Source organism: Ctenopharyngodon idella, chromosome 20 (genome assembly GCF_019924925.1).
Source record: "Ctenopharyngodon idella isolate HZGC_01 chromosome 20, HZGC01, whole genome shotgun sequence".
Classification (NCBI taxonomy): Eukaryota; Metazoa; Chordata; class Actinopteri; order Cypriniformes; family Xenocyprididae; genus Ctenopharyngodon; species Ctenopharyngodon idella.
Genome location: NC_067239.1, coordinates 23938730 through 23962249, shown reverse-complemented (window position 1 = coordinate 23962249; position 23520 = coordinate 23938730). Strand labels below are relative to the sequence as shown.

At 38.3% G+C, this 23520-nt stretch overlaps 2 protein-coding genes across 3 annotated transcripts; both read left to right on the top strand.

Annotated features, from left to right (window-relative positions):
- Positions 1–557: 557 nt before the first annotated feature.
- Positions 558–11074, top strand: lbr (lamin B receptor). 2 transcript variants are annotated; one of them, XM_051875512.1, is made up of 14 exons: positions 558–724; positions 4297–4471; positions 4757–4942; positions 5238–5324; positions 6305–6485; positions 7206–7402; positions 7952–8006; positions 8182–8376; positions 8662–8765; positions 8916–9041; positions 9133–9301; positions 9437–9517; positions 9598–9720; positions 9821–11074. In XM_051875512.1, exons 2-14 carry the CDS (start codon positions 4307–4309, stop codon positions 9979–9981), a joined length of 1830 nt encoding a protein of 609 aa, XP_051731472.1. In that variant the 5' UTR covers positions 558–724; positions 4297–4306; the 3' UTR covers positions 9982–11074. The 2 variants fall into 2 exon arrangements, with proteins under 2 accessions (XP_051731472.1, XP_051731473.1); XM_051875513.1 differs by lacking the exon at positions 558–724 and adding an exon at positions 1687–1821.
- Positions 11075–16975: 5901 nt separating this feature from the next.
- On the top strand, positions 16976–23122 carry si:dkey-1j5.4 (leucine-rich repeat-containing protein 15). Its single transcript, XM_051875267.1, has 4 exons — positions 16976–17497; positions 17656–17843; positions 18842–19540; positions 19926–23122. The coding sequence occupies exons 2-4, from the start codon at positions 17660–17662 to the stop codon at positions 20114–20116; spliced, it is 1074 nt and encodes a 357-aa protein (XP_051731227.1). The 5' UTR covers positions 16976–17497; positions 17656–17659; the 3' UTR covers positions 20117–23122.
- Positions 23123–23520: the final 398 nt, after the last annotated feature.

Here is a 23520-nt window from a genome sequence, read left to right as displayed (position 1 = left end):
TTATTCAGTGTTATTTTCTAAGATACCACATTTACTATATTGATACAAGATATAATTAACGACAAAACAAGGTTGTGTTTTATGATGTATAAATAACTTCCAATCAACATGATAAATCAGAAGTGGGCGATTAAATGCATTTATGAACAGTATTAATCTAAAAATTATTTCCAGAAAACAAATATTCCAACAGAGTAAAAGAAGTCTCGTTTTAGTTATTAGTTTATGTATTTCAAAAGCATTACCCTCCTATGTGTCTGAAAAATACCGTCAATTCCAGTTTAATAAGTTACATTGAACCTTTCGATGCCTCTACCCATTAAAAATGAACTATATTTAACAAAAAACATTTCGCGGTAGAAGCACAACGTATGACGTCAGTTGCCCATCCTCTCTCCTCTTATATCTCACTGATCATCAACTGTCTCGACAGGACAGGACTCCATTTTGTAAAACCCGAATCCCTTCGTGCTCAAATGCCTCGTTTCCAATCAACACTCACGTAAACCCCACCGCCGTCCAATCAGAAAATTCAAAAATTTAAAAACTGGACACCCCAGCCAATCAGAGAGCTTCCCGCCCTCAAGGACGCTGGTAGGTTGAGCGGTCATAGAGGGAGGAACGTATTCAGAGCGGGGGCTAGTTTTTTAAAACAATATTCTTTATTTTATGAAGTTTCGTGGATAAGCTTTAGTGATTAATAGGGAATTACGATCGATTGAAGGTAAGAAATCTTAATTAATTCACTTTGCATGTTTAATGTTTTTGTCTGGAAATGCCTTTATTTTGACTGCGTAGTTAACGGTACAGAACTAGAGCTCGGTCCGCCCGCAACTCTGCTTTATGAAGCAACTTAAACATAATGTATTGCTTTTAACGGACACTTTCTTCATATAATGTTCCAAACAATTATAATCCTTATTTATGTAAATACTACAGCTGTTTATCGTTGCTTTTGTGTTTGGTTTGAACGAATAACCCGATTTCCAGCCGGCTCGTTACACAGGAAACTTGGGCACGCGCGCATTTATTATCCTCTAACACAACTCGTCTGTTTTATCTCCATAATTAAATTCTGTTTTAAGTTATTATATCTTATTTCATATTGGACCTTTTGGTTTCATTATCTTGTATGTATGTGCACGAAAGTGCAAGTGAGTCGTTCCACTCCTGCACAAAATAGTCACTTTTAATGGTCTTTGACTCTGTGGTTTGGCAGTAAATGTGTGTTAAATACACCATTCGGTCATTATAACAGTTGGTTTATGTACCCGTTATTTATTAACACTGATTTAATGTTGCTGTGAATTAGCCTCTCTCGCGTGCGGAGCGGACTGACAATGGTTTGAATACATGACGTTTTCCCTCCATTCCTGTCATTCTTTTGCTGTGTTAAAGGAGCAGCACGCGAATGCTCCTGCGCCTCCTTATCACATTACAAACACTAAGAATAAACACAATAACAATTTTACAGGCTTTTTTTGTATTAAAATATTCCAGAATTTATGTTCAGTCCGCCAAAGCTAAGGCATTTCGTTGGTCTGTTAATGTAAAATTAAAAGTTCACAAATGTGGTCAGTGTCTGATATACTGTTGATTTAAAGAAGTCAGATTTTCTCAAGTAAGTTTTCATTTCAATAGCCTCTGGTAGTGATAGTAAAGCGCGCGTGTCGTCTTGTGCCCCCACATTTGCATAACAAACAGGCAACAGACCTCGCCCACTCACATTGACACAGTTTAAATCTTTTGCTCTGTAGTTTCACTTCAACTCTCTGGAAGCACATGGGATTTCTGCAGTGCTGGACTTCAACTCAGTGTTGGGTGTGTGTCAGTGTGTTCTGGTTCAAGAATGTCTGGAATGTGTTTCATTGGATTAGATGGTTTTAGGGTAGATGGCTTATGTTTTTATGGTCTATACTTTACATGTGGTTTTAATAATCTTGGGTGTTTTCTGTAATGGAGTGTGCCTGCTTGAATCTGCTAAAATGCTTCTATATGTGTGAGCGTAATTTTTACTTATGCTTCTGGTCTTGCTTAAGTGCTAAAATCATTAATGTGTTGGTGGTAAAAAAAAAAACTGCTTAATGTTATGGTGGTGTTTAGTTGTTACAACAACATTTCTTTGCAAGGATCAGCATCAAGCCGTTACTATCTTTCAGTGGTGAAGTGATAGTTTGTTAAATTTAAAAATTGGCTAACTTTTTTATGTTAAAATATATGATACCATTTAACAATCATTAGGCTGCAACAATGAAAAAACAATTAATATACATTATTATTATTTCTGGATTTATATGTTATTAAATGATGCATTATATTTATGGAAAGTGTTTTGCAGTCTAAATAGTTGCAAACTTTTTTTTTATCTTGGTTTGGGATTGTTAAACTTAAACTATTTTATTTTTATGTCTGTAAAAAGTTAAGTAATAATACAAACATTTTTTTTTACTTTTGGATGTAGTGTAATGGTGTTTTGGGGTACTTTTCTTTAGAAACCCACTAAATAGGGACAATTATCTGTAGATCTAAAATTAAAGAACCAGTTAAAGGGTTAGTTCACCCAAAAAAGAAAATTCTGTCATTAATTACTCACCCTCATGTCGTTCCACTACCGTAAGACCTTCGTTCATCTTCCGAATACAAATTAAGTTATTTTTGATAAAATCCGATGGCTCAGTGAGGCCTGCATCGCCAGCAATGACACTCCCTTTTTCAATGCCCAGAAAGCTACTAAAAACATATTTAAAACAGTTCATGTGACTACAGTGGTTCAACCTTAATATTATAAAGCGGCGATAATACTTTTTTGTGCGGCAAAAATAACAAAATATCGACTTTATTCCACAATATCTAGTGATGAGTGATTTCAAAACACTGTTTCATGAAGCTTCAAAGCTTTATGAATCTTTTTTTTTTTTTTCGATTCAGTAGTTCAGAGCGCGTATCAAACTGCCAAAGTCACGTGAACTATTGAAGTTTCAGAACACTTATGATGTAACGAAGCCTCGTTTACTGAAATCATGTGATTTTGGCGCTCTGAACCACTGATTCGAACAAAAGATTCGTAAAGCTTCGAAGCATTGTTTTGAAATCGCCCATCACTAGATATTGTGGAATAAAGTCGCTAGTTTGTTATTTTTGGCGCACAAAAGTATCTTGTCGCTTTATAATATTAAAGTTGAACCACTGTGGTCACATGAACTGTTTTAAATAGCTTTTTAGTAGCTTTCTGGGCATTGAAAAAGGGAGTGTTATTGCTGGCGACGCAGGCCTCACTGAGATTTTATCAAAAATATCTTAATTTGTGTTCCGAAGATGAACGAAGGTCTTACGGGTGTAGAACGACATGAGAGTGAGTAATTAATGACATAATTTTCATTTTTGGGTGAACTAACCCTTTAAGTAGAAAAGTGTGAATATGTATAAAATACTTTACTATTACTATTAAGTAAATACTAAGTAATTACTATCGGCCTTTCTTTAGGGATATTTTGTCTGTAGCTGGATAGTAAAAGCCATCTCTTTGGCCAGAAGTTGATGTTACCTGTGTGATAGTAGAATCCCTCTCATAAAGGCCATTGAGAGCTCAACAATAGCACTGGTGCAGAGAGTACAGTGTGGATGTGTAATTCAGACCCATCAGCACTTCTGAGACAGCAGCTGACATCACCGCTTCATTGTCATCAGGCCATGTGCAGCTACTCTGGTGTTTCCCTCATGGGTTTACTATTGAACATATTGAAATAATCACACAGAGAATATTTAAGTCTAGAAAGTTTGTTTTGGAGTATACATGTTAAGTTTTTTTAAGGTGATGTGTGCTTTTTCCATGTAAATCCCAGCTTAATATGCATTGAAAAGCTATTCATAGGTAAATTTTCCCAAAAATATAAAGACTATGGCTCTGTGGAATTAGCAAAACACTTTTAGCATCATAAGTTCCCACCTTGAGTTTTTGGAGTTTGTCTGGTCAGTGGAAGATTTTGTCTTGTAAAACCTGTCTGAGCGCTTGAACCAGTTGAAAAATCGGTTTGGTGATGCTATTGGCCCAGAAATTACACACTTGACTTCATCTTTAAGGGCTGCACTGCTGTAAGAGATACTATCATTAAGTTAGCGTTGATGCAGTTTGTTTCTATCATGTCCTAATTTCCAGACTGTTATGTTAAGTATGTAGTTTAACTGGAAAGGTCATGAGAATGCACAATGTCATCATACTGTCTGATTCAAGTGGGAAAAAAACATGGTGAATTGGTTGGGATGCAGACCTTTTATCTTGTGTTAATTGTTTTGTAGGTAAACGAGGATGCCGGCTGCAAGGTTTCAGAGTGGAGATACTGTAATGGGCCGCTGGCCTGGCAGTAACCTTTATTATGAGGTCAAGGTGTTGAGTTATGACAGCAAGACTCGGCTCTACACCGTCATCTACAAAGATGGTACTGAGCTGGAGCTGAAGGAGTCTGACATCACGGTATGAAACCTCTCTGACATGTTGTCCTGCATAATTTGAGAATGATTCAAAGAGCTTCTTGTGCTACAATAGAAGCCAGAACATATGACCGTCTGTACAATTGAGGTCACATAAGTTATTTGATTAGTGACCTAGAAATTCAGCAGAATATTTTTTAGTGTCATAATATTTCTTCAAATGTTTCAAGATCCTAAAACTTTTAATCCATGCCTCTGAAAAATACCAGTTAAATAGAGATTTAACTGAACTTATAGTGTCTTGTGGATATTGTTTTCTTTATTGCAGAGCACGATCGTATTTAAGCAGGGTGTTGCACGCTCTCGGTCCAGATCCCGCTCTCGCTCACCGGGACGCACACGTCGTAGTCGCTCCCGTTCTCCAGCTAGGACGCCCCGTCGATCTTCCTCTCGCACCACAGATGTGCGCAAGGAAAAACTCAAAGAAGCACTGGAGGTCCGACTCACACCCATCGTAAGGACACTCATTTGTTAGGACAAAACAAACACACACTCGCTTTGTCTTTCTTTCTCTTTACATGCTCTGTCTGACCCAGAATTAAAAGCTTTAAATGAGTTTTGAAAGTGTTTTCTATTTTAATGTATTTTAAAATCTGTTTTATTCCTGTGATGGTATTTTTGTTTGTTGATCGTAAGTATAGGAGTTTAATCTAATTCAGAGCCATTAACCCAACAATTTTAATGCTGTTATCTCATTTGTCTTTCCTCATGGGTTCACCTCACATGTCCTTGACTGTCATCTGTCTCAGCCGATGACACACGAGAACAATAGCAACAGCAAACATGAGAAGAAAGAAGAAAATAATACAGCTAATACAGCTTCCACAGTCACTGAGGTATAAATACATCATGGATTCACATTTCAATAATATTTTAATCACTAGCAAGTAGCAACAATAGAACCACCTAAATGTTTCCTGTTACATGTTAGAAACTGGTCTAGTAAAGGCTGGAATGTCATGATGCATGCATGTTGTGCCTCTCATGTGTGACAGGAGCCCATTTAGTTGTGCACACAAAGCTAAAGCTGACTGTGGTTTCTGTTTAATCATACCCTCACGTTTTTCAGCATGTTTCTCCTCATGGGACAATTGAATGGGCTTTACAAAGCATGACCAGATTGCTTTAGCCTTACAGTAGTGCGGCCACATAATAGTAACATTTCTTTTCTTGACTTAGACTGACAGCGACATCGATTGCCATTGAAACTGAGTCTAAGCATGACACAACATGTTTTTATTTTATTGACACTAGAGCTTCTCAAACTGGGAATTAGTGGTTTAAAGGGGCTGTAACACATAAACACTACAGTTCAAATGTTTGGGGTTAGTAAAATGTTTTTGAAAGAAGAAAGTGCTCACAAAGGCTGCAGTTATCTATTGTTGCCATTTTAACTGTTTTAATAGATTTTAAAATGCTGTTTATTCCTGTGATGGCAAAGCTGAAATTTTAGCATCTTTACTCCATTCTTCAGAGTAACGTGATCCTTCCGAATTCATTCAGTACTCAAGAAACAATTCTTATTATTATCGATGTTGAAAACAGTTGTGCTGCTTGCTTAATATTTTGTTTGAAATAGAAATATTTTGTATCATAAATGCCTTTACTGTCACTTTTGATCATGCATCATTGCTGAATGAAAGTATTAATTTCTTTAAAAGAAATCTTACTGACCTCAGACTTTTGAATGACTGTGTTTCTGTTTTTATGGTTGTGAAATTATTTATTGTTTTAATTGGTTTGTATTTTTTTGTACTGAGTAAAGAAAGTGTTTGCATTTAGTATGCTGTCTTTACTCATTGTAATGCTCTAACAGCAGAAGACAGTGACTGAATCAGAGAACCAGGCAGGTGGACGCTACAATCTACGGCGCAGGAAGGACCAGGGCGATGGCAAGGAAGTAGAGTTGGAGAAAAAGGAAGAGACAGAGGCAGTATCGCAAACTAAAACACCTGCTGCCATCAAGACAACTGATCTGGAGTTTGGTGGAAGAGTTGGTGAGTCTTGTCAGTGATTTATTGTAATTTTGTACAGTGTAGATATTCACAGCACAGTTCTTTGAGGTAAAATGTTTGTCAGAGCATTTTAAAATGACTTTTACCCATTTTTATTAAAATCTGTCTAGTATTCCTTCATGAAACTAAATTTTGACTAACATAAGTACATATAAACAAAAAAGTGTAGAATATGGCCTCTTTAAAAGGGATAGTTCAACCCAAAATTGAAAATTCTGTCATCATTTATCACATGCCCTCAGGTTGTTCCAAACCTATATAAATTTCTTTGTTTTGTTAAACACAAGGAAGATATTTTGAAGAATGTGGGAAACTGAACAGTTCTGGGGCACCATTGACTTCCATAGTATTTTTTTTTTTTTCTACTATGGAAGTCAGTGGTGCCCCAAAGCAGCCTGGTTACAAACGTTCTTCAAAATATCTTGCTTTGTGTTCAACAGAACAAAGAAATGTATACAGGTTTGGAGCAACCTGAGGGTGAGTAAATGATGACAGAATTTTCATTTTTGGGTAAACTATCCCTTTAATGCAAACATTAAGTCTACAGTAAAGCAAGCAGGGAAATATTAATTAATTCTCGTCAGAAATTCTCTGATTATTTTTGTGCCCCTATTAAAATCTAAAATAGCTTTTCAAGCATATTTAAAAATAAATCATTGGCTAAGATTATAATAAATTATCCCCATCCCTCTTCTCTCTCAGGTGTGTTCTTCCTGATGTTTCTGTTGCCTGTGGCTGTGTTGGCTCTGCTCATTCTCTGTGGGCAGAAGGATGCCAGTCTCCAGAGCTTCCCTCTTGAGCTTCCTACTCTTCAGTCTCTCTGGGATTGGCAGGTCTTTGGCATTGTCCTGCTCTGGCTTCTTTGCCAGGCCGTCCTCTCCCTGCTCCCTGTCGGAAAGGTACTGTCCGCAATCACATGACTCCCCGTGACCTGGGTTTAGGCACATGACCACATAACTCTGTGGCTCTTGTTTCTGCTTTGCCTGTTAGCTACAGCGAAGCAGACTAGATTAGATTAATCACTGGAGGTGGCATGCAGATAGAGAGCCTCTCTGGAAAACATCTGGTTTCATTTCCAGCCGCTTAAGGGTAATTAAGATAGAATCTAAAAATTGCGGTGCTTTTCCATGAGTTTGAGCTTAAAGAGATTATTTCAAGATGATTCTGGGTTTTTCTGAACAAAAAGGACCTGATTGCCTAGCAATAAATCAATGCTGAGTAAGATTCTGAACTTGTATATGATAGTTTTGGTCAGTGTTTTAGTTTATACTGCATGATATCTGCAGTACAAGGCAACATTTTTAAGTCAAGTTTTTTATCTAATATTTATATTTTATTTCAGCTTTATTTCATTTAACAAAAAACAACTTCTTTAAGTTTTAGTTAATAACAACACATTAGTGGTCACATGTAAATCCTGCATCTCTCTTTATCTCTCCACCCTACAGCTCGTTGACGGAATGCCTCTCAAGAATGGGAAAACTTTGAAATATAGGATTAATGGTCAGTTTTGATACATTTTATGCTGTCATTTCTAATGTTAATGGAATAAAGTTTTTGTTTTGACAATGATTGAAAAACCTTAAAATGAAGCTTATTCAAGTTTGAATTTAAAAGCTTCACTACTAAATATATGTGAGCGAGCTGTTTGACGATATCCGAAACTGTTCTCCGTCAGGTTTCTATGCACTCCTCCTCACGGCTATGGCAGTAGGTGTTGCCGTGTACCAGGAGGTGGACCTCAGCTACATCCATGCTCACTTCCTGCAGTTCTACACCTCGTCCCTGCTCATCGTCACTTTTCTCAGCATCTACCTGTTCGTCCGCTCCCGCTGGGCATCTCAAGATGAGCTCGCTCCTGGAGGGAACTCTGGTAAGACAAATAGTGTGAGATCCTTCTCCCATTTTGAGTATTTTCACTTCAGTGGCTTTTAAAGTTTCTCATCACCATGATCATCCAGACAGAGCTGTCATGTATTTCCTGTTACTTTCCACAGTGCTAGTTAAAATAGACCATTCATAGTTATTTATGATTACTAAATAAGCCTTTTAATACAATCAATTTATAGAGATTGCAAGGAAGGATTTCCATTTATATGTCGGTATATATAAGTTTATAGATTTTAAAAGATTATGCTTATTCTTTTTATTCCTCTAGGCTACTTCATTTATGACTTCTTCATGGGCAGAGAGTTAAATCCCCGCATCAAAAACTTCGATATCAAGTTCTTCTGTGAAATGCGCCCAGGCCTGATGGGTTGGGTGAGTACTGTTATTGTTTGTTTGCTCCCTCTAGTGGTCAAAATGTTTTTTGGGGGTTTTTTTTGAACATGCTAACTGTTTTCCTTGTTAAAGTGTACCTTTTTTTTTTTTTACCTATTGAAGAAACATAATTATTGCTTGTTTCCACAGGTATTGATTAACTTTGCGATGTTGCTTGCTGAAATGAAGCACCAGAATCTAGAGATTCCCTCTCCTGCGATGCTCCTGGTCAACATCTTCCAGCTCCTGTGGGTTGTTGATGGCATTTGGCATGAGGTACGACAAGGGTTTTCCGAAACAAACAGTTATTTCTTTATGCAATGTGGAAACCATGAACTGATTCTAATTAAATCACTCTGTATTTTAGGAGAAACTTCTGACCATGATGGATATAGTCTGTGATGGTTTCGGATTTATGCTGACATTTGGAGATCTGGCTTTTGTTCCCTTTACATTCACCTGTCAAGCATACTATCTAGTCGCCCATCCCAACGAACTCTCTGTATACTGGATCGTTACCCTCATCATTATGAATGGTCAGTTTCTGACACATTTTTTCCTGTTTTTTCTTTAGCTACACCATAAAGTACGTATAGATTCTAATTCAGCCAATAATAACAGGGTATTGATATGCTCAGACTTTAAACTTGAGTTTTTTACTTCTCCATCAGGAGTTGGATACTACATTTTCCGGAAAGCCAACTCTCAGAAGTTTGCCTTCAGGAAAAACCCGTATGACCCGACAGTGTCTCGTAAGTGTTTTGAAACGGATGAAACAAAAGAATAAACATAAGGTTGTTTGGTCTAAATAGTTTTTTCTTTATCTTATCAGACCTGAAAACTATTCCCACTGCAACTGGAAAGAGTCTTATTGTGTCTGGTCTCTGGGGGTTCGTCCGTCATCCTAATTACCTGGGTGATATCATCATGGGTTTGGCATGGTCTCTACCGTGTGGTAAGTTTTCAGCTTCAGTTCACCTTTCTGATGCAATTAAACTGTCTTATCAGCCTGTTTTGATTAAATTCCACCATTTTATCCCTGTCTTTTCCTGTAGGATTCAACCATTTGATCCCATACTTTTACCTGATCTATTTGATCACTCTGCTGGTGCACCGTAATGCACGAGACGAGCGTCAGTGCAGGAAAAAGTATGGCTCTGCATGGGAAGAGTACTGCAAAGCTGTCCCGTACCGCATTTTCCCTAGGATTTACTGAGAACTCAAAGACTCAATCTGTTACGGACACTCGGGGCAAATCAAACTTTCCTCAGGATGACATTAAACATCAGACAGGGAATGAATCGTAGCAGCTTGCTGTCTTTTTTAAATCTTTGACTTTTTTTGCAATTGAGCACCAAATTTAAACCAAATTTTCTGCCTTGTCACAAAATGTTTACGGATTGTGGACACTGCCCCAGTTTTCAGAGTTTGATCTCTTAAAGATGTATATTGTTGTACAGATGTGATTTTTTTTAATTTTTTTTTTTACTCACAAGATTGTTTTGCATAATCCGTAACTTGCCATCTCATCTTCTGTACACATATACACATTCAAAGTATCTGCTTGGCTATTTACCGTTGACTTTTTGTAATGACAGTTTGTGTAATGCTTTTGTATATTGTGTATGATGGGATATTTCTTTTTAATATGTATAGTAAGAAAAGATGTAATGTTCTTTCTCAGGACCAGTAATTTGTGAAGGAAAAAAAAAAACAACAAAACTATATTTTCTTAATTTCTGTACATATTTAATACAAAAGTTTTAGTTTGCATTTTAGGCATTATGCACTATGCTAAAAGACTTTCTTTTATCCAAAGTTCACAAAATTTGGCTTTGCTACCTCAGATTTTTCCCGTTAAAAAAGTTTTCAGGCACTATGTGAAGTGTCCTAGTATCTTTTTCAAAATTGTAATTGTGTGCTGTGAACAAAAACTTTGCGCTTTGAACTTCAATCTTGTACAAGGTAGCGTAAACTTCTTTACATTTTTTTAAAGTCTTAATTTAAAATGACATGCTCAACTGTGAATGTGTAATGTAAGGCTTTTCTTAACTTATTACTTTTGCATATGTTTTATGCAAGTATATCACTTGTGGGCATAACAGTTGTCCTAATGAGAGTTTTATATAAGTGTTTATAGCTAAGATGAGCTGTTACTTAATCGCAGTGAACAGAAGCATTGTACAATGTTATTTATCTGGTTAAATTTTAGTGTTCGCTTTTGTTAAATTTTGTTATCTGACAAGCAATTTCTGTATAAATGCCATTTTTAATACCCATTATTAATTAAACCACTCTAGACAAATAGACTGCCATGTCTTGTCGAAAAATGAAATGTACAGATTACAGAATTATTTTATTTTTTTCCTCTGGTCAAATGACTTGTAATTGATAAATGTGTTATTCAAAACAAGAAATGAATCTTGTCATCACAAAATATATTAAATGTTTTATTTCCTTTCCATATTTTTAGACTATTTGTAAAGATTTAAAATGTCATATTTTGGCTGGATTTAATATTATATAACAATTGAAGAAAGTCCATGCCTTCAGTAACTATGTACAGTGAACTACACAAAAATTCACATACTCAGAATTAGTAACATAAAAAAACAATTTATTGTATTAAATGCCAAAATAGTTAAATATAAACAAAGTTTATAATATTGTAAAACTATTTGAAAAAAAGGATTTAATAGGATACTCAAAAGAAAATGAATAATCTACTGCCCACTGCATGCTTTTAAAGCTATTTCTTATACATTTTTTTGGCCTTCAAATGTCTTGAAATGCAATTATGTAGATCACAGAAATCAAAATTTTCTCGGGGGACCAACCCCCCTAACTACCTCAAATTTGGGACTTTGGTAATCATAAAGACCTGCCTATGGCCCTGCTCAGTGAGAAATGAGAATTAAAATTTTTGTTTGATCACATGATGTTGTTAGTCGGTTGCACGTGCAGCCTTCTCTTGTAGTTTTTTGAAGCTTGAAAACTGTGGTCACTATAGGGACCTGACAAGAGCTGCATCCATATTCTTCAAAAATCCTCCTTTGTGTTCCATAGAAGAAATATCAGGTTTTGAAGGGTGAGTAAACTGACAAATTTGTCATATTTTTATTCTTTTACTTAGGGCCTGTCCCAATACCCACACCTGCGGTCTTTGCACTTGACCACTTGTCTTACATGACATACAGGTGCTGGTCATATAATTAGAATATCATCAAAACGTTGATTTATTTCACTAATTCCATTCAAAAAGTGAAACTTGTATATTATATTCATTCATTACACACAGACTGATATATTTCAAATGTTTATTTCTTTTAATTTTGATGATTATAACTGACAACTAAGGAAAATCCCAAATTCAGTATCTCAGAAAATTAGAATATTACTTAAGACCAATACAAAGAAAGGATTTTTAGAAATCTTGGCCAACTGAAAAGTATGAACATGAAAAGTATGAGCATGTACAGCACTCAATACTTAGTTGGGGCTCCTTTTGCCTGAATTACTGCAGCAATGCAGCGTGGCATGGAGTCGATCAGTCTGTGGCACTGCTCAGGTGTTATAAGAGCCCAGGTTGCTCTGATAGTGGCCTTCAGCTCTTCTGCATTGTTGGGTCTGGCATATCGCATCTTCCTCTTCACAATACCCCATAGATTTTCTATGGGGTTAAGGTCAGGCGAGTTTGCTGGCCAATTAAGAACAGGGATACCATGGTCCTTAAACCAGGTACTGGTAGCTTTGGCACTGTGTGCAGGTGCCAAGTCCTGTTGGAAAATGAAATCTGCATCTCCATAAAGTTGGTCAGCAGCAGGAAGCATGAAGTGCTCTAAAACTTCCTGGTATATGGCTGCGTTGACCTTGGACCTCAGAAAACACAGTGGACCAACACCAGCAGATGACATGGCACCCCAAACCATCACTGACTGTGGAAACTTTACACTGGACCTCAAGCAACGTGGATTGTGTGTCTCTCCTCTCTTCCTCCAGACTCTGGGACCCTGATTTCCAAAGGAAATGCAAAATTTACTTTCATCAGAGAACATAACTTTGGACCACTCAGCAGCAGTCCAGTCCTTTTTGTCTTTAGCCCATGCGAGACGCTTCTGACGCTGTCTGTTGTTCAAGAGTGGCTTGACACAAGGAATGCGAAAGCTGAAACCCATGTCTTGCATACGTCTGTGCGTAGTGGTTCTTGAAGCACTGACTCCAGCTGCAGTCCACTCTTTGTGAATCTCCCCCACATTTTTGAATGGGTTTTGTTTCACAATCCTCTCCAGGGTGCGGTTATCCCTATTGCTTGTACACTTTTTTCTACCACATCTTTTCCTTCCCTTCACCTCTATATTAATGTGCTTGGACACAGAGCTCTGTGAATAGCCAGCCTCTTTTGCAATGACCTTTTGTGTCTTGCCCTCCGTGTGCAATGTGTCAATGGTCGTCTTTTGGACAACTGTCAAGTCAGCAGTCTTCCCCATGATTGTGTAGCCTACCGAACTAGACTGAGAGACCATTTAAAGGCCTTTGCAGGTGTTTTGAGTTAATTAGCTGATTAGAGTGTGGCACCAAGTGTCTTCAATATTGAACCTTTTCACAATATTCTAATTTTCTGAGATACCGAATTTGGGATTTTCCTTATTTGTCAGTTATAATCATCAAAATTAAAAGAAATAAACATTTGAAATATATCAGTCTGTGTGTAATGAATGAATATAATATACAAGTTTCACTTTTTGAATGGAATTAGTGAAATAAATCAACTTTTTGATGATATTCTAATTATATGACCAGCACCTGTATATCCAGCATTTGGCCAAAACGGATGAGTGGACGAGAATGAATTTAAAGTCATAAAGTCAGCATGAAACTGAAGTTGAGATAGTATTAGGCTTGTCCGAGATGAACTACACTAGCCTGTCACTGGCTGGCGAGATCTGCCAGTTACAGGCGGGGGAGGAGTACAGAGATGGCCGTCTCGTTTTGCTCTCACAGTACTTTGATGGCACATGTGATTGTAAGGCGGCTGCAGCGGCAATCAAAGTCGGACAAATTTTCTAACCAGAATGCATTGCTTTTGTCAGGCAGCAGCCAATCTTTGCGGTGCCGCATTAAGTCAAACAAGCCTATATTCCTTCCTATAGGCTTTACGCACATAACAAGACAAAATCAGCCCTGGAGGGCCACTGTCCTGCAGAGTTTAGCTCAAACCATGATTGAACTCACATACCTGCAGTTTTCTAGTAACTCTAAAGACCTTGACTAGCTTGTTCAGGTGTGTTTGATTAGGGTTGGAACTAAACTCTGCAGGGCAGTGGCCCTCCAGGACCGGATTTGAGGAACCCTGGATTAGAGTGTTAATTTATTGTGTGTAATGGGCACTAAGCTTTGTCATATTCCCAACCTGCATTAGTCCTGCACACTTACTTTCGTGCTCATGCTCTCAAGTGACCAAGACTGAAATTGTGAGTATTAGGCATAGACTGTAAAAAATGTATTGGGACAGGGCAGGCCCTTATAGACTCATCAGTGATATTCCTATGCATTAGCTACAGTCTAACACTAGATGTCAGCAATGTGATGTGAGGTTTGCACTGTGATAGGTCAGCTGGCATAAGAATGTTTATTTTAGGCTTCTGGGGTGAAGGATATAGTGTCAGAGTATCACTTCCCTCATCAAGGGAAATGACAAAGTGACTGATGCATGAAACCATTTCATTCCTTGGCCAATGCGCAACAAATGAAGTACCCATGAATGTGCACATTAGAAAGCTAATTGGTTTTAGTGTCATGCTAAATTGTGCTTTATTACAGACAACATCTGTTAGCCTGGATCTGTGTGAAGTGCTTCTCACTTTCAAACTAGACTTTTCTTCTTTCCTAAGACAATTTCCTGTGAGTTTGGCAAATTCGAACACTTGTTTTTTTTTTACCACACATAATTTTTGTGACTATAAAAAACATTTGTCAAAGTCAAATATTGTTGTATATGTGAAATCCAATCTGTGTCCGTTCAAAAATTCACTCAATTGTGTTTCATAGTGTTGCTCCAAGCTGCGTACATTTATCATAACTCGCCAGGGACTGATACAAAAAGGTTACCCATTGTTTCTTCTCATTTAGAGCAAGATGGGCATTTTTAATAGAGCCTAGGCATTGGGGGTGGACATAAATCTGAGTACGTATGTAACTTCTAGTAATACACTATATTGCCAAAAGTTTTGGGACGCCTGTCTTTACGTGCACATGAACTTTAATGACATCCCATTCTTAATCCGTGGGGTTTAATATAGAGTTGGCCCACCCTTTGCAGCTATAACAGCCTCAACTCTTCTGGGAAGGCTTTCCACAAGGTTTAGGAGTGTGTTTATGGGAATTTTTGACCATTCTTCTAGAAGTGCATTTGTGAGGTCAGGCACTGATGTTGGACGAGAAGGCCTGGCTCGCAGTCTTCGCTCTTATTCATCCCAAAGGTGTTCTAACGGGTTGAGGTCAGGACTCTGTGCAGGCCAGTCAAGTTCCTCCACACCAAACTCACTCATCCTTGTCTTTATGGACCTTGCTTTGTGCACTGGTGCGCAGTCATGTTGGAACAGGAAGGGGCCATCCCCAAACTGTTCCCACAAAGTTGGGAGCATGAAATTGTCCAAAATGTCTTGCATGCTGAAGCATTAAGAGTTCCTTCCACTGGAACTAAGGGGCCCCCCTCCACCAAACTTCACACTTGGCACAATGCAGTCAGGCAAGTACCGTTCTCCTGGCAACCGCCAAACCCAGACTCATCCATCGGACTGCCAGACAGAGAAGCATGATTCGTCACTCCAGAGAACACGTCTCCACTGCTCTAGAGTCCAGTGGCGGCGTGCTTTACACCACTGCATCCGACACTTTACATTGCACTTGGTGATGTAAGGCTTGGATGCAGCTGCTCGGCCATGGAAACCCACTCCATGAAGCTCTCTACACACTGTTCTTGAGGTAATCTGAAGGCCACACGAAGTTTGGAGGTCTGTAGCTATTGACTCTGCAGAAAGTTGGCGACTTCTGCGCACTGTGCGCCTCAGCATGCGCTGACCCCGCTCTGTGATTTTATGTGGCCTACCACTTCGTGGCTGAGTTGCTGTTGTTCCCAATTGCTTCCACTTTGTTATGAGACCACTAACAGTTGACCGTGGAATATTTAGTAGTGAGGAAATTTCACGAATGGACTTATTGCACAGGTGGCAACCTATCACGGTACCACGCTTGAATCCACTGAGCTCCTGAGAGCGACCCATTCTTTCACAAATGTTTGTAGAAGCAGTCTGCATGCCTAGGTGCTTGATTTTACAAACTTGTGGCCATGGAAGTGATTGGAACACCTGAATTCAATGATTTGGAGGGGTGTCCCGATACTTTTGGCAATATAGTGTAAATCTGAGGATGTATGTAACCTCTAGTAATATGTGTTTTTTTCTTCAGCCAGACTCTTTGTGTTCTTGTCTGCAGCATGCTGCGGTTGATTGAGTCCATCTGCAATTTATTACAGCACTGGAAATTACAGGAAATTGTCCAGTTTTGGTACTATTTGGCATCACCGACAGAGCATGAGTGCAGAGCTGTGGTGCATTGAAACATGTTTTTGAGATGCAGTTTTATTTTACAACAACACATCCATCTGATTGGGGTGGAAAGGGATTCACTGATGTTGAAAGAAGTATGCGTGTGTAACTTTTTCACAAACACAGTAAAAGCATGAAATGCACTTAAATCTTTGATTTTTCTAGCTGTTTGTGTTCTTTTTGTTTGTTTACTTGATAAAGAAATTAATAATTGTTAAAGAACAGATGCAGCATTAACACATTCCTATTAATCAGAACCACGCAGGCGTTTTTTATCAGCTCTGACTGCTCCTCTTTTTGGGTGGCGGGAGGTGGTGCGTCGGTTTTTCTCAGCTTGGAGCTGGAGAAAATTATAATTATGTTGCTCCAGATGGCTTGCATATTGTGTTGCTGTTGGCGGGCCTTGAAAGAGCTTTCATCTTTATCGCGCAATAAAATCATCTCGGTGAGCAGACACGTCAAACTTAAAGACACAGCTATAATAACATCTCTGGAGGTCTGCGCATTTCCTGCAGCCAGCCCTCCTCTTTCAAAGCGCTGGGGCCGTGTAAATGAGAGTGACACTGATGATGCTCGCGAGAAACTGAGAAACTGTGACTCGTTCTTACTGTTAATCCTGGCGGACAATGCCAAGAAAAGCCCAAGGGGAAAGATGTATGAGGTCCTTGTCCTTATCAGCTCAGCAGGCTCTCCGAGGGCAGAGCGATTGTGGCGCCTCCACCGATCACTGGTGCTCATCGACCTGGCCTATTATCATGTGTGCTCACTGATATAACAGTGACATCAATCTGCCGTGAACCAGACCGTACCTGTGCCAAGTTAAACAATCAAAGCCGTGCATAAGGTGCCCTGCGAATTCACACACCCACGCAAAAACGCATGCCCGCAGATTTTTCTCTAGGGACGCAGGAGTTCATTTGGCAGGGAAACCTGTCATGATCTGTGCATGTCATTTTTCTCACCAACGTGCTGTGCTGGGAGTTTTACAGAGATCACACTTTACTAGAGGGGCTAACATTTCGGCTCATTTCAGACTTCATCCGAGTACAGACCGGCTATCAGCTTTGGGTGAAAAAGCAGCGTTGACTTTAGACTTTGAAATCCCATTAAGCATCTGGTCACAAGGTAAGTCTGCATGAGTAATTTGCATCGAACACAAATGGTATGTCCGTTTTGAGGCAATATGTGGGTTTCTCTTTGCAGTAATACCCCTAATGCTCTTTTCAGTAGGATTATAATGTCCTTCGTGACATAATTAAATCACTGGCTCTGCGTGTTTTCAGGGCTATGAAGCTGGTTGCAGGGTTAGCCGTGCTATGGCTGTGGGTTGCAGAGGCCGTGGAAAACTGCCCCAGTGATTGTAAATGCAGCCAGAAAACCAGTACGGAAAAGACTGAAGTCAACTGTCAAAAGAGGGGACTTCAGAGCATCCCACCCAAACTCCCTCTGGACTCATGGATCCTAAAAATGGGTGAGCAAGAATGTTCTCAGTAATGTGCATGGATCTTCATGTAACCTTAACCAACTGCTTACCTGTTCAAAAATGTACCATATTTTCATCCAAAATACAAAAATGTGTGTCTACATTACAATTCAAAGATTTGGGATAAGTACTTTTTTTTTTTTTGAAAGAAAGAAATTAGTTCTATTCAGCAAGGTTGCATTAAATTCTGGTCCCTAGATACAGCTCAGGTTTCTCATTCAAAATATATGTAAATCAACTGCAAAATGTGAGGTATTGTCTGTAAAAGTGCAAACAGTGCCAGCCTCGTTCACTTTTTCAGCGGCATTGGTTCCAAAAGTATTTTTCCCATAGGGATTTAAAAAAAGTCTTTGTTAAGGTACAAGACGCATGGCAAATTACATAATCAAATTAAAAGCAATGGACAAATATCAAATTACTGATTCAAAGATGTTGATGACGTATATATAGAAACAACATATTTCATGTTACAAATATTGGGAACACTTTACAATAAGGTTTATCAATGTATTATGTATTAATGTATTAACTAACATTAACTAACCATGAGCAATACATTGTTACTGTAATTACTAATCTAATAATGTATTAGTAAATGTTGAAATTAACACAAACAAATATTAATAAACGCAGTTCAAAGTGCAGTTCATAATTAGTTCATGTTAACTAATGTAGTTAACTAATGAACCTTATTGTAAAGTGTTGCCCAAATATTTAAGTACTTTGAGAGCGTAGGTAGCAGTAAAGAGTTTTTTGGTGTGATTTGCATGTTTTGTTTCTCTGACTGGTGAAGCTTTCTTTACAGAATCATGAGTAATGTAGTTTAATTATTGGTAAAAATCAATTCCCCTTTGGAGAAAAGGATTGGGAATTTTACTTCTGTTGCACTCAAGTTCTTAACCCTAAGTATGAGCATAGTGATGTTTGATTCAGCACCACCAATTAAACCCTCCTCTTTTGCTTCCATTTGTTTCTTTATTTTCAAGGTGAAAATTTTCTGCAAGACCTCCCAGAAAACATCCTGAGCTCAGTCCCAAAAATCGAGAGCCTAAACTTGGAGCGAAACTCAATTAAATCAATACACCCTCAAGCATTTGCTGGTGCCCAGCGATTGATGCTTTTGAATCTGCAAGGAAACCGACTGTCCAAACTTCCTGTAAAGGGCTTCAAAGATCTCCTAAACCTACGCTTTCTCATGCTGGGCCAGAATCAGATAGCTAACCTAAAACCAAACATGTTCATTGGCATGAGGAACCTCTCAGAGCTGGACCTGCCCCTGAACGCCCTCACTGCTCTTCCACCAAATGCGTTCAAGCCTTTGATTGCCCTAAAAGTTCTTGACCTTGCCTTGAACCGCATCCAAAGGATCTCGCCCAAAGCCTTTGTTGGACTTGAAGAGCTGCTTTTTCTCAACTTGGACAACAACAAGCTGGAGAATATTCAAGCTGGGACCTTTGGGCCCCTGACTGGTCTTGAGATGCTGGTGCTGGACAACAATTTGCTCTCCACACTTACCGCGTCCACACTAGAAGGTCTTTCCAACCTGCAGGAGCTCTATATCAGAAAGAATGAAATTAAGAGCCTGCCAGCTGACGTATTCCGCCACACACCTAAACTTACTCATGTGGGCTTAAGTGGGAATCGCCTTCATGCTATTGATGGGAACATGCTAGCCAACATGCAAGGTAAGAATTAGGATTTTTAAAATTGACTAGTAGGTTGGTTGCCTGAATGACGAGCTGTCGCTGACTATCAGTTCTAAGGAAACACTATATTATTAGACTGGTTTCAGGTTCCCCGACACCAATCGGACTTGTTTCTTAGAGGGTGTTGCCATAAGACATACCTCTGTGTTTATCTAGATGGAGCACAATGTAATAGAAAAGAATATAGGTGTCTCAAGATGACTTTTACAGTTTAGACTATTTTTTTACTTTTTCACAATGTCTTATAAATGCAGTCCTAATTAAAGCATCGCTGCTAAACATATCAAAGCTAAAAAAAAAACGAATACTTTTTTATTCTTATCTGTTAAGTGTAACATGTTAATCACATCTCTGTTTGATTCAGGGTTGAAGGAGGTGTATCTGCACGATAACCCATGGAAATGTGACTGCAGTATCAACTCGTTGGTACATTACGTAGCCCAGACGAGGGCTAATCATTCACCTCTGCAAAGACTTCGGTGCATTAGCCCAGAAGAGTTTCGTGATAGACCCATTCACCAGCTGAAATCTGAGGAACTTCCCTGCAGGGCCTAAAAAACCCTCACGTCTGATATCATATCACGTGCGACCTCCAAAAGTTGGGAGCACAGCATAATAACAGCATGATATTTTCTGCAATTGAATGGCGATGCTTCACATAACTCCAACCACAATGACTTTGACAGGTTAATGATAGTGCTTCTGTTCTGCAGATAATCATAATTTTCACACCACCTGGAGAGTCTCTCAGCAGTACATCCTAGAAAACTAAGGATGAACTGTGCATTTGTTATTTGTGATACAAAAGAAATGTCACTTTGGGTAGTTTAATAATAATATGTTTTCACATTCAACTTAAAGCTGCAGTCAGTAAGTTGTTTTGGTTAAAAATTATCCAAAATCAATTTTTGAGCAAGTACATAACCAGCCAGTGTTCAAAACTATCTCCTTACCTTAGCTCGATTCACAACGGTAAGCTTGTAATAATGTTTTATAATGAGAGCGGTACTGGTGGGTTTCCGTGGAAAATTCGAGCATGCAGCTGTTCATCTTTGCTTCATTACGTCATGTCTGTAAACAGAAAGGACGGAGTCCCAGCTATAGTGGCTATATCATGTGAGGATGCTGCAGGTGATGGATCATTTAAAGCCTTTTCTCACAGCAGCTGAAATAATTAAACTTATCATTTTGATAGCGGATTGTAATCCAGAAAGATCCAAATGACAATCATCAGTGATAACTGGAGATTCACCCGTAGTCAAAAGCAAAAGTCATTGGACTGCGGAGTGGCTACAGAAATTGAAATCTACAGGTAATGCTAATACACACTAAAAACATATAGCCACGCAATGCTGATGTTGTTAACATTAATAATTTGAGAACAAAATATAACAGTAATAATAATTTGCACGGTTTGGCATGAGCTAAGCGATCGTTAGATTTAATAACCATTGGCAGCGCAATTTAAAAAATTCGCCATTAAAAAATTCAAAAAATACAGATTTATAATATAATATAACATAACATAACATACTGATAAGTATTAACATAAATAAGTAAATAAATTGTGATAATAAACAAATTTGACTTACAGTCACCTGAAGAATAACACAAAAATTAAATTAGAAATTAAAGTGCAAATAAACAAAAAAGTGCAATTATATTTTCAGAATTACAGAACAGTTTCAAAACTGAACACGCCTGAAGGCAACAAAATAAAGGCTACATATTGCAATTTATTTGTAGATGTTAGCCAACAAGCTAGCCAGTTAATCTAATTAGCATACCCATTTCATTTCCATTTTGTGCATACAGTGGAAAATGGCTTAAACTTAAATTATTTTAATTCATGAATGCTAGATTATAGTCCTAGTCATGGTCTTTTTCAAAAGACATTTAGTGCACTTTTTGGTGAATTAAAAGCAAGCAGTAATGTAACTGAAATTAAAACAACATTACAGAAGCTTGCATTTATTTTAAAGAAAATAGAGTAAAATTAAATCAGCAGTTAACTCAAGCAAAAACGTTCCACAGTGTTGCCAGTTAAGGGGCCGTTCACATATCGCATCTTTTGCGCGCTCAAATTCGTTATTTCAAATGTACCCGCGCGGCTGGCGCGCTCATAATGAAAGTGACGCGCATGCGGTGCGTTTTCCAGGCGCATCGAGATGAAAAATTCTCAACTTTTCAGAATGCCGCAAGCGCACCGCAGGTCATGTGTCAAGAACCAACAGATCAGCTTCGCCTTTCCATAACAAAACATCGAAAGCTCAGCCGAACAGCTGATCATAGCTGTACATGGTGGTTTTTATTTCTCATCTCCATAAATATATCTAGTAGTAAAGCCAACGCAAGGGCTAGAAATCAATTTATCCTTTGCTGAAACTTCCTCGTCCTCGTGGAGAGCGCAGTTCATGGTTGCATAGCAACGACAGACGCCACGGGAGCGCAAGCGCTTTGGAAATAAGGAGAAAGCGGCGCGTTTTTAGACGCGATATGTGAAAGGCCCCTAAGATGTTCTAAAAAGGCTATTTCAAAATACTGCATAAACATCACGGGATAATACAGTGATTAACTTGTGATTGTTCTCTATATTGCTCTTTTTTTCTTCTTTGAGTCGCTTCCTGCCTTGTGCCACTGATAAGTTTCTTTTTTCAATCATTTTTTAGAAATGATACTTTAAGAGCACATAAATGGCAAAATTATTTTAACGGCGCGCGCCATGTATAATTCATGCGTTATGGTGATGTATTATAATTACGTCATGACGCAGAAAGTGTTAAAACTAGTCCAACATGACTCTTATGATTTTTCGTTGATGTCAATTTAATTTTATTCTTATTTTAATCATTTCGATGATCGATGAGCACTAAAATTCTTAATTGTCAATATTTGCTTAATATATGGGTGTAGGAGCGCACGATGGTCACAAGAGGGCGCTCTTCCGAGAAAAAAAACTTAAGTGCGGCGCCCCCCAGTCATTTTGCGATCTAGGCAACTGCCTATGTCGCCTATTCCACGGGCCGGTGTTGTGTAGGCCTAATGCTTTTTTCCTCAGTTGGTCAGAACAAAAGTGGCAGACATGTTACTTACTTGTTCAGATGACATTTTCCGGTGAAAATTCTTATTTTAGTCATACTTCTAAGACGCAGAATCTGTGTTTCCGAAGTAGGCTACAGTATCCACACAGACGCGGTGACTGACACCAAACATTAGATTCATCCGCGCTGAGGAGCCGTGCCGATGCACAACGCACGTAACGATAATAATTCCGCATATAACTCCAATTAAAGGTTTCAAACAGAGATTGCGACAAAGAGGCAAAACTTTCGGAATTCAGCTTTAATGTTACAAATGATTCTCTTAAATGTTTTAAATGCATTATTTATCCAAAGTGTTTTTGTTTTTCAGCCTCTAAGTAGAAGATGCTCTCAAAATATAATCCCTCTAAATAATGTTAGTAGGTGAGTATAACTGCTATATGATGTTGTATTTTTATGTAATATCATTAAACCCATGTTCACAATTATTTATCTATCTGATGTATACAGTATATACACAATAAACACATCTTGAAACTGTGAATGCACATGTGCAAATTATTTTTTGTTAGAAGCAGTGAAGCTTAAAGGAAATAAATAGAGGTTAGAAAATCCCCTCTTGCTCAGAGACCGACTGCAAACTTCCACCACCACCTGAGACTGAATTCCTCATCGGATTGTTACAGCTGAATAAGCTTCCTTTGAAATCATCATTCTCTCTCTAAATTCCACCCAGGGCGCTGAAGCTGCAGTCCCGCATTTCAGATGCTGGGAAGGTGTTACAAAGCAAGCTGCTTTAAAACTTCTGCTTCAGTACTTTACAGTTAACTGATATTAAATCGAACTGGTGGAACAGCATTTCTAAAATGAATTCATAGCATATATAAAAAATAAAATAAGTCATTAAACATTAAATTG

What these genes read in the sequence shown, in the direction of transcription:
- lbr (XM_051875512.1), top strand. Translation starts at nt 4,307, where the DNA reads ATGCCGGCTGCAAGGTTTCAGAGTGGAGATACTGTAATGGGCCGCTGG. An exon ending in AGGTCCGACTCACACCCATC is followed by an intron (nt 4,943 to 5,237) that starts GTAAGGACACTC and finishes CATCTGTCTCAG; the next exon opens with CCGATGACACACGAGAACAA. An exon ending in TTGATGGCATTTGGCATGAG is followed by an intron (nt 9,042 to 9,132) that starts GTACGACAAGGG and finishes TCTGTATTTTAG; the next exon opens with GAGAAACTTCTGACCATGAT.
- si:dkey-1j5.4 (XM_051875267.1), top strand. Translation starts at nt 17,660, where the DNA reads ATGAAGCTGGTTGCAGGGTTAGCCGTGCTATGGCTGTGGGTTGCAGAG. An exon ending in CTCATGGATCCTAAAAATGG is followed by an intron (nt 17,844 to 18,841) that starts GTGAGCAAGAAT and finishes TTTATTTTCAAG; the next exon opens with GTGAAAATTTTCTGCAAGAC. An exon ending in CATGCTAGCCAACATGCAAG is followed by an intron (nt 19,541 to 19,925) that starts GTAAGAATTAGG and finishes TGTTTGATTCAG; the next exon opens with GGTTGAAGGAGGTGTATCTG.